We start from the raw sequence: 11,011 nt of genomic DNA on the forward strand, positions 1-11,011 counted from the left end.
CTTCTATGCTACGATGGGTTGTGATTTATTGGTTATATGCACACATGATGCCGGTTCTGTTTGGGCCTCATAGCAGAATTCGGGCGAGATGATTATTAGGGTGTTGAATGGTTGATTGTGCCTTGGTTATGGTCTTTCCAGGTTGTGGTATACAGTGTTATTCGCTTCTCCATGTTATGGCCATGCACTTCGGGTAATTGATGTTGAATTGCGCATGGTTGTTGATTTTGAGTGTTGTGTCTTGAGGTAGTTCATATGGACCAGTGTTTGGATGGTGTCACGCATTGCAGCTGGGTTATATTGGGATATGATTCTTTGTGTTAGATTCATATGTCTTGATTCTACTATGTGTGATGGGTTCGTAGCATTGCTCCTATAGTGATATCTGTTGAACTTGCGGGATGGTTCTAGCATTTGAGTCATTTTTCATGTTTGAATACATTGAATTGTTGCTTATTGGTGCATGGATTGCACAATTTGTGGCTCTAGGTAGTATTGGTATGTCATGTCAGTAGAGTAGCTTGTATTTGATGAGATGAAGCCTTTGGGACTGAAGTGATTGTTATTGGATTTGATTACGGTATGTTTGGAAGAATAATAATATCGGAAATCAGCTGAGGATTTGGCTTTGGTTCTTGTTGGACGGGGGATAGAGCTCCATGACTTGTTGATCATATGAGAAGTTATGAGTTTTTGCGTGTTTCTTTCATCATCGGCAGTGTACGAAGGTTTTGAACGAGGTTTTATTTGATATGAGGTGTACTAACGATATCAGATTTGTTTTGAGCAACTACAGTGATCGGGAATTATTGCTACAAATATGTGAGTTGTGTGGTACATCATGTGATTACATCTTGGGTTATGGTTATGGCTTGATACAACGTGTTCAGACTTATACAGTGTGTAGATGCGAGATTCGGGTCTTGTAAGGGATTCCAAATGTTGGAAATTGGGTTCTAAGGCTTACGGTCTAAGGTTAAAGTAATGATTTTCAGTTGTGATCTGCTGTCAGGCTTATATGGATTGGGGTGGCGTGGGATCACCCCGGGGTATGTGCATGGTAACGTCACACGACGATTTAATGGCTTTGAAACGACTCTGGGCACGTTCAAGGACAACATATGTTTAAGTGGGGGAGATTGTAATGACTCGACCGGTCATTTTGAGCATTTCATTCCGTTCAGCCATTTGAAGTCTTGAGTAGCTTCATATGATGTACTATGACTTGTGTGAATAGTCGGTTTTAATTTTTTTTCAGGTGTTTCGGAATTAGTTTGGAAGAATGAATTTCATGTTTGAAGCTTTAAGTTGGAATAGATGACCAAGTTTGATTTTTGAGTATTGACCCTAAATCGGAGTTTTGATAGTTCCATTAGGTCCGAATCGAGAATTCCACAAAAATTCTGATCTAGGGTTAAATAAAGATTAATTAGTATTTTATTTGTTTATGTTTATTAATTTTTAAATAAAGATGAATTGTGTATATTCATATGTTATAAAACAAACAATCTTAAATCATTTAGTATTCAAATCTTAATATTCAGATGTGTATTCAAATTCAGAAATTTTAATCTGGAAAAACAAATGAGGCCGAGCGAAAAACTAGTCCAAACCACTTTTTGAAATTTGAAAAAAATTATCTTTAAAAACTGCCCAAAGACTGGTCATTTTTTATAACCAATCAATATTTCTAAATATTTTTGAAAACAAAAATACTTGTGGTCAACCGAGAGCTAAGAGTCTAACAAAAAAAAACAATTGAAGGCCAACCGAACCTCTATTAGAATGCCATAAAAGCCGCAAAATAACCACTTCTGATATTTCTTTTCTTTTATCTTTTTCTAGACAGGACAATAGCCACAATGTATATGCGTTTGGTAGGTTCTAGACAGAACTTTGATGTTCAAAAAATCCAAAAAGAAGACTAATTTTTACCTTAAAGAAACCTATAGTATAATATTAATTACATGCTGTGCTAGTCTCATTAGTTATCGCCTTTTCTAAGAATTTATTATATTTCCAGATAATCGAACACCAGCTGATTAGTTGGAGAAAATTGTCACAAGTATAGAGCACATCGAAAGAAGAAAGAAATTATATGTAAACTGCGGGGCAACATGAATTAGTGTGAATATGCTGCAAACCACTGTACAAGTCTAAAGTGAAAGTGGAAGACAATTTTCATTTAATTTACCAAGTCGTACCAAAACAGAGCTTGACCTTGCTATGTACAAAGTACAACCAACATTCTTATGAAATCAGAATTCAGAAGCGCCAGAATCCCCTAAATCAATCTACCTCTCCCCTTCTCTAAATATACAAATAAATACAAACACATCTTCAATGAAAGGATTGAAGAATTGTAAAGATTTTTCTGATGTACACTAGAGACTAAATTCTGATCAATATAATCAGATCTAACCCCCAAAACCTATGGTTCCTACAGGAACTAACAATAGTTTACACAAAACCTCTTTTACAGACAGATGTCTATAACTCAGCATCCATCTGCATAAATGACTTCCGCTGCAGCCAGTTATCATCATCATCTTCTTCTTCTTCTGATGCAAACAATGCAACTGAAATGTCAGCCAGTTTCTTTCTGCTTAACTTTAACTTCCGAATTTTCAATTGCCTCGGAGCATTTGGCGCTTCAACATCATTGAATTCACCCAAATCCTCAATTGCATTCTTGAAACCAAGCGTCTTTCTTGGTGTTGCATACTCAAAATGCCACCTTTTTGCTATCACAGTCTGTTCATTTGACAGAAAAGACCTTAACTCATTAATAAAGAAACCAATTTAACTACTTCAATAATGAAAACGAACGTAATTGAATGATTATTGACACTTACCGCTTCTCTAATTGTCCTTGATACATGGAAAAGCCTCTTTAAATCATCATGATCAACTCCACACACTATCCTTATCTACAAAAAGAAGATAAAAATAATAATTTTCAGTACTGTAATCCACCAGCATTGACAGAATACAAGCAAAATGACATCATAATAATAGACTCAAAATATACAGAAAGGAGAATTTGGCTGATTATACTCACCAGAATATCTTGAGGCAAGGCTTCAAGAGGAGACTTGTCATCACAAAAGAAAAATGAATTGTGACTACATACTTTCTTCATAGGTGTTGTTATTGGACTGAAATCAACATCCACTGTAATTCTTTTCCTCCCAAATGAGGTACTTCTCACTAGCCCCGACCCATAACTTTCACATTTCTTTCCCAATACCATTTTCACTCAATACCTGATTTTTCCAACAAAAACATTCAGAATTATCCAAATCCAATAAAACTCTATCTATAATCTAAAATTTTCTTCCCAACTTTGTTATTTGAACTTAATAACAGAACCTCATTAGCCCAAAACCAAATCAAACATAATGTATCTCTAAGATATCATTACTTAGTGGGTAAGCAGCAATATATATATATATATATATAGATACGTACCTTAAAATTAATCCTTAATTTGCGCTGCAGAAGTAAATTAAGATTGAAGTAACGGATGTTCTGAACAAGGAAACTAATGAACCGCCTTTCTACACAACTTAATTGTAGTTTGTACAGCACTTCATTTGGACGAGGGTCAAGTTCCCTTATATACACGTCTTTTTTTACTGTGAACTTTTTACTTCTCTCTCTCTTTTTGATTTAAATAATATTTAAATGTTTAATGGATAAATATGTATGGCTGTTAAAAAGATTTGATCTTGCCTAGAAAGGACTGGAATTTTCCCATACAAATATCTTTTGGGCTTTGTGCTTAAATCTGAGAGAGGGAAAAAAACTAGCCGTTTGAGAAGGACACGTGGCAAGATGAGAGAGGTGGAAAGATTAACGTGGGTAGTTTTGATGACGTGGTAGAGTTGGTCGGTTCCATGTCAGCATGTCGGTAGCTAATATAACACGTTTGATGCTCTTAGACGTCTTCGGTGGATACTACTAAAATCACCTGTCACGTGGTTTTGAAAGAAAAAAGACTAAACGAGATACTGACACGTCATTGAATGAAGAGATGAACGGTGCGGATCTGTTGAGGAAATACACAGGAGTGTAGATGAACGGTAATTGATAGTGACGGTCAAGTAAATTATTCTCAGAGAAGCAGTCTTAATAGGCGGCTGTTGCAATTTTTACACTATGGGGAAAGGGTCAAATGAGGGTCAATGCGTTTACAAGTTGTAAAATTTGTACAATTTTAAATTGAGAAAAGAGAATCCTATGGAGCCGTGTTAAATTCCAACACGGTAATGGATTTGAAAATTTTAGGAATTCGAAATTTAATTTTCTTAAGTTATTCTATTTTAAATTAATAATTTAAATTAAAGTTATTGAATTTGATAAACTCATAAATAGTATGCTAGCTTCGCCTCTGATAACGGAGACATTTGCAGTTTTACTTTTATAGAGAAAAAAAAAAAAGAGGACAGATTTTAAAAAATCAAATTTATTTTAGCTTAATGGTAAGAATAGTTGATTAGGTAATAATATCCTACACCAACTTTCGTTTATAAATTGTTTTAAGTATTAGAATATGGAAATTGTTGCTCAGCTAAAATGTTGGTGGCCCAGAAATAAAAGTATGTTCAGAAGTTTCATGAATGTGTCACTTGGTTGAACTAAAATTCAAAAATGTCTATTTGACCAATCAATGTTTTAAGTGCACAACGAAGCTTTTTAAACTGTTGTATCATGTATCATTATAAGTTAGATTTCTACTATTTGAAGAAGTATGAAATGTATGAAATATTATAACTCACAACTTTAATAGTTGGAAAAAATTGAAATGTATGAAAAATCTGCAATGAATGAAATTATTTGACTCTGGAATAATAATAGTTGCAAACCAATTCAGACAGCAAATAATAATTATCTCTAGAACTTTTTATTTTTATTTTATGTTCAATTTAGACAAACAGATCTTAGTCAAAGTTATAGATGATCTTAAAGTTATTAATTAGTGGCCAAGTAAGACTTAACTATCGGGCGATAAGACAAGGACATCAATAGAGGGGATAAAAAAGTATTAAGTTGAAATCAATCTCTTTATTTCAGTAAATAATTCATATTCAATTAAATACATAATTCAAACTTTTTAGAACATGTGAGCCAACCAATATATTAAATTAATTTTAGAAAATATGTGCATAAAATATTTAATTTTATGAAAAAATTATAAGTTCACGGACATCAAGTCAAACACCATTTAAATAAGGCCTTTAAATAATCCTTTGAACCTTCATGGTCCTTTATTAATTCGTGTTTATCTCTGCACACTTTCTCTACCTTTGGAATTAATTTTGGGATTAGCTACGTATTATGTCACTTTGTATCTTTATCCATTTCTCCAACTAAAACTGCTTGCTCAATTTGAAAAGAGTTCCGCCTTAAATAATGAGTAAACCCATATTATTTTCTGTAGAATTAGCTCTGTAACTGATCTTATTGTATGGGATAAGGTAATATTACGCGCACCGCCTATTTATATCAAATCAAATAATTTAATTTTAATAATTAAAGTTAAAGTGAGAATGCATATCGTTAACCATAATTGAGCGATAAACATCATATATGAAAAATATTTGTCTTGTTTTTATTGATTTAATGTGAACGTCAGGTGGGGTAAGTTTTATTGAAATGAATTTAAGGTTTATGTGAGTGTGACTATCAAAAGAGCAGTTAAAAACTACTCCATTCGACAAAATAAAAGAGAAATTATTGAAGCAGGCAAGTAGGTAATCACCGATGTGAAGAATAGCTAGATTTGAGTGCACTGATATTAGGGGTGTACAAACCGAATTGGAAAACCGCACCAAACCGAAAAGTCAAACCAAACCGATTAAAAACTCCGATTAGGTTTGGTTTGATTTAATTTGGTATTGAGTAAAAAAACTCAAACCAAACCGACATATAAATATATAATTTTTACATATACTTTTAAAATTTTATATAGAATTTTCTTTAAAAATGTCTAGAAATATTTAAAATTATCTTGCGGGATATAATATTTAAAAGTATATGAAGTGCTCCATATTTATTAACCTTAAATAATGGGTTGTATGATCACTTTCCCATCAAGTGTTACTGAAGTGCGTTAATCTCTTTGTTCTTCCATATTCATATCATATGTTAAGATCTATTAAATTGTTATATCTTTTTCGAATATGAAGTGATTATTATTATTTAGGTATCATATTGATTTTTAAGTTTAATTACTAAATTCGGTTAACCATGAAAGTTTACATCAACGAAACACTATTGTCAAACGACTAAAAAATAACTATTATGTGTTACTAAGAAAATTCTCTCATAAGAATATTTTAATAGATAATATGTTTGTCAATTTTTTATATTTTTATTAAAAATATATTACTTATCAAAAATTTAACAAAGTAAGGTTGAAATAATATTTAAGTAACAAAAAACCCAAAAAATCTGAAAATTCCGACAAATCCGATCCATGTACACCCCTAATTGATACTAATTAGGCATGGGAAAAAAGAACCATATTTAGGTTTCTCACAAGTAATGGATGTGTTAAATACATGAATAATTGCGGATGCAACTATCACTATACCATGATGAAATCATTATTAGCGTACTTTAACTTGCATATCAATAATAATGAGTATATATACTAGTCTTTTCATGTTTTGTTAATAGTCAGAGTTACGTACGATACGATTTGGCGACTGTAACCCTAAGTTTAGTATGCCTTCTAAATACATTTGTGTTTTTAGATATCACACCGAGTTCTTATTCACTCACATGCTCGCGTTTATAACCATCTTATAATACTTAAAATTTTAAAATGTCGGGGCAGAATGGAATTTGAGTTTCTGTAGTCTAAGAATTGCTATAATTTAGAATTTATGGGGTGGAGAAAATTTTGAAATATATATATTGTAAAAGAAAAAAAAAAGTAATAGAAGCGATTATAAGTTGTGAGAAGGGGTGGGAGGGGGAAGTAATTAGTGGCTTACTTAGACGCAAATTAGTTTGTAAAACGTAGGGTAGTGAAGATTTGAAGATTAACATCTAAATAATAATAATAATAACAACAACAATAATGAGTATATATTCTTAAATTGTTTAGGTGAATTTAAAAGTTATAAATGAAGAGAAACAATAAAAACCCATATATATGAAATCCAAAAGATGCAAATATCATTTAAAACCAGCAGTACATCATCTCCAATTTTTTTCATTACAACAAGAAGAATATTGATCACTATATCCCTTCTTTGTCTACATATTCTCACCACAACAAGAATACTGCACCATTAATGTCGAAACAAAAAGAGAAAGAAAACACAACATTTTTTTGATGAACGCATGAATATATTCCCGATCCTGCGTAAACACAGGAAACCTTATGCACGGGACTGTCCTTCTTCTGCGCTCACTGCAGGACTTTATGCTTAGGAAACACACGACTTTGATCTTGATAAGCACTAAAGGTAGAGACAGTAGCTAGGTTTGAAACTGTTTTATAATAAATGATATCACTCAGTTTAATTTCATGACGATAATTTTTTGCTTCCAACAAAATCAAAGACTCCAGAGACGTAGCATGCAACAAGAAATATTTCACCAATTTTTCTTCAAGCTCAAGTTTCTTAAACCTCTTCACCTTCAATAATTTGAGTTGTGGGAATTTTGTTTGGCACTTCTCAAATTTTTCCTTTGCCACCATATTCCAATAGCTTCCAACTTCCATTGCATAAAGACCAAACTGCATAATTAATTTTGTTAATTACTCCACTAATTAAATAATTACTGATTAAATCAAAAGTATTTTTTCCTTTTTTTTTTCTTTTTCCCAAGGACGGTAAAAAGTTAAAACAAGATTTTAACCTCATTTATAATAATCTTTGTAGGAAACACATTATTCTACGAGACATCGATAAACTACAAGTGAAATAGATAAAACAAGCTAGTTGTGACTACGAGTTTTAATTCCAAGATGTACGTACAAATTAACGAGAAATGAGGAAAAATGACACAGTATAGTCGATGTAGAAATAATAATCAAAAAATATATAAAATTTATATATTTTTTGTATATATATACATTCTATATGTTACATACAAAAATTATACAAATTTTATACACTTTTTCGACTACCAAATGTAAATAGTTTCTGACACGGGCTAAAAGTGATAATACCCCGCGAAACATCATCAACTGATTCTAATAGTCCAGTTTATTTCTCGTTTTCCTTTTTGATAGTAGGTTTGATTATTTTCTATATAGGAATAGATATCACTTAAATTTGTCTTTTTAAAATATCAGATCTAAAGAGAAAGGCATTGAATAAAAATCTATATATGTTGATGGTTTCAATTTCTTAACTTTTTATTCTTGCGATTAATAAATCATGAGAAGTTTTATTTTCAAGTTGAAAAGTAAACATGGACAAACAAATTAAGACAAAAAATTCACACACACAAGAAAAATTAAGTAATAAACAAATAGCTATTTAACAAAAAAAAATTGTTTAAAAGGTTAGAATATATACTTACATCAATAAAGAGTCTCTCTATGTTGGGACAATTCTTGACAAAACAAAGAATGTCCCAAGGGTTGACAAAGCTCAATCCACGTCTAACCAATTGGAGTTCCTTCAAATTCTGAAAATAGTACTCCACATCTCTGTATTCAAAATCCACAAATCTTGGAGAAAGCCCCTAATCAAATAAAAAAAATTATTTACGCGGATATAAATTAAATTATAAAAAAGGAAAAAAAAATATACGATATAATTATTTTACCTCAAGAAAAGCATTGGTAATTGAGAGAGTCTCAACATCTCTCAAAACTTCCAACAAATCATCCCTATCAGCTATATGTTGAAGCCCTTTTGTAGCACCAAAATCCAAGATCACATCTTTTAATCTTATGACCATTGGATCCACAAACTTAATTTTATTAATCTTACCACTATAATGAAGTGTGGTAATACTTGGAGTATTAATAGTGACCAAAATTAAGTCAATGCAATGTCTAAGTACAAGAGCACTAAACCTATTCAAACCCTCAATGGTAATTTCACCAATCAAACAACAACCCTCTAAAGCCAAATATTCAAGAAGTAAACAGCTTGACAACAACCTTTTAGTAAAAAAAGGTGGCACAGGAATCATACTTAGACTAAGAGATTTCAAGAATTGTAAACCACTCAAATTTTGTGACAAAAATAGTTCACAGCGCACTAATTTTAAGACACGAAGAGTTGGCTCAATGAAAATATCAGATTTTATTTGACAAAAAGCGTAAGGTTGAATTAACTCTACTTGAAAATCTTCAACGCCTTTTGATGCAACCGTTTTAAACCAATTCTGAAAATAAGCAACATATGGTACAGGACAAGTATATAATTTAAAATTATTAATTTTGTCACCTAAGTGCCTTAGTAATATATAATTAACAATTGACGCCTCTGACCATTGTCCCGCTCGACAACGTCGCCTAAAATCTTTATCAAAACAAAGATTACGAGAATATAACCATGAATGTCTATATGGTTTAGCAACAAGAGAAGAAGAAGTAATAGCAGATTCGATAGGTAAAAAAGTGAAAATCCTATCAACAATTTCATTAGGAAGATAAACATTAGAATTATTGGATTCATCATTATTATTTGTCTCCAAAGAGTTTCTCCTAAATCTTTTCCTTGGATTTGGCACCAAAACTCGCTTTATTTTGGACCCTGAACTTGAAGCTCCCATAGCTATTTTTCTAAGTTACAAAAGAGAAATATTAAGACAAGATGTATATAGAGAGGAGGAAATATTAAGACAAAATGTAGTGAGAAGAAAATGTGAGAAACCTATGTATATATAGTGCAGGAATGAATATATTCTTATCTGGCAAAATAAAAACAATAAGAATATAGTCAAATTTCACAAGTAAGTACACAAAAAAGTAATCTATAGTTAGATTACGTTAGAGGGGACTGCTTTATGGCGTTTTACTTGAATTCAGAGCCCCGAAATATCAGATTGTATAATAAACAAATTAATTTTTTTTATAATAGAAAATAATTTAATAAATTTTTTTACCTATGTGATTAATTGTTTCAAGTTTAAATTTGAATTAACATGTAGTATTCTAACGGAAAAAAGACTTAACTAAAGAGCAGATTATACTAAACTGAGTTTCATTACGCCAAACTTATCACTAGGGAGTTTTACAATGTTACGTGATCTGGCGAATGAGCCAAAAACACGATTAGTCTTCGGTTAATTTAAGACTTTGGCCGCATAAGAAAAAAATACAACCACAACAACGATCCAGTTTTATCCTACTAGTGAATCTGGGGAGGATAGTGTGTACGCATACCTTACCCCTACCTCGAAAGGTAAAGAGGTTGTTTCCGAAAGACCCTCGGCTCAAGAAGACGAAAAGAGGTAATATATCAGTACCATCAATAAAAACCATATAAAAAAAATATAGCATCACAAGATGGAAAGCAAAACAATAACCAGTAAATAAAACCCGGCACTAAGAGGAACGAATGAGAAGTGAGAACTCAACACTAACCACTAGCAGTCTAAGACTAAATTCTAACAGACTAGCCTCAGTCTGGTGCGTCATAGAAATACGCATAATACCTCCTAACCTATAACCTTAGTGTTCGACCTCCAACACTTTCTATCTAGAGTCACGTCCCGCATAAGAAAAATTATATTAAATAATATTGGCATAATATTTTGCACCGCTGGCACAATGTTTGTTTTGCAATATAAAACTATATACGCATTATCGATGCAATTTCTACATAACTAATATAACATCTGGTTAGTAATAAAGTTTTTGGTTCTAATACTGCACAATTTATGAGGAAATCAATGTAAATATTTTCGTAGGATAAAATTATAGGAATAAAAACCATGTAATAGCTATAACTGGTACAAATATAGTATAAGTTCAAATGCCCGTAAACTAGGTAATTATATTATTATTATTATTCGCAAAAAATCGTTT

The 11,011-nt window shown here is 31.7% G+C and overlaps 2 protein-coding genes across 2 annotated transcripts; both read right to left on the bottom strand.

Annotated features, from left to right (window-relative positions):
- Window positions 1-2,159: 2,159 nt before the first annotated feature.
- On the bottom strand, window positions 2,160-3,618 carry LOC104219076 (F-box protein At1g61340-like). The gene is made up of 4 exons (XM_009769710.2): window positions 3,472-3,618; window positions 3,062-3,266; window positions 2,856-2,930; window positions 2,160-2,754 (listed from the first exon to the last, which is right to left on the bottom strand). Exons 2-4 carry the CDS (start codon window positions 3,251-3,253, stop codon window positions 2,491-2,493), a joined length of 531 nt encoding a protein of 176 aa, XP_009768012.1. The 5' UTR covers window positions 3,254-3,266; window positions 3,472-3,618; the 3' UTR covers window positions 2,160-2,490.
- A 3,805-nt stretch (window positions 3,619-7,423) lies between these two features.
- On the bottom strand, window positions 7,424-9,753 carry LOC104219075 (putative FBD-associated F-box protein At1g61330). Its single transcript, XM_070164665.1, has 4 exons — window positions 9,454-9,753; window positions 8,797-9,363; window positions 8,548-8,712; window positions 7,424-7,756 (listed from the first exon to the last, which is right to left on the bottom strand). The coding sequence occupies exons 1-4, from the start codon at window positions 9,751-9,753 to the stop codon at window positions 7,424-7,426; spliced, it is 1,365 nt and encodes a 454-aa protein (XP_070020766.1).
- Window positions 9,754-11,011: the final 1,258 nt, after the last annotated feature.

The sequence above is a fragment of the Nicotiana sylvestris genome, chromosome 2, assembly GCF_000393655.2.
Source record: "Nicotiana sylvestris chromosome 2, ASM39365v2, whole genome shotgun sequence".
NCBI classification, from domain to species: domain Eukaryota; kingdom Viridiplantae; phylum Streptophyta; class Magnoliopsida; order Solanales; family Solanaceae; genus Nicotiana; species Nicotiana sylvestris.

Excerpts from the sequence above, each read along its gene's own strand:
- LOC104219076 (XM_009769710.2), bottom strand. The coding sequence starts at position 3,253 with ATGGTATTGGGAAAGAAATGTGAAAGTTATGGGTCGGGGCTAGTGAGA. Across the intron at positions 2,931-3,061 it reads CCTTGCCTCAAGATATTCTG|ATAAGGATAGTGTGTGGAGT; the intron begins GTGAGTATAATC and ends TTCTTTTTGTAG. Across the intron at positions 2,755-2,855 it reads CAAGGACAATTAGAGAAGCG|ACTGTGATAGCAAAAAGGTG; the intron begins GTAAGTGTCAAT and ends TCAAATGAACAG.
- LOC104219075 (XM_070164665.1), bottom strand. The coding sequence starts at position 9,753 with ATGGGAGCTTCAAGTTCAGGGTCCAAAATAAAGCGAGTTTTGGTGCCA. Across the intron at positions 9,364-9,453 it reads AATGGTCAGAGGCGTCAATT|AATTGGTTTAAAACGGTTGC; the intron begins GTTAATTATATA and ends GCTTATTTTCAG. Across the intron at positions 7,757-8,547 it reads TAGAGAGACTCTTTATTGAT|TTTGGTCTTTATGCAATGGA; the intron begins GTAAGTATATAT and ends TTAATTATGCAG.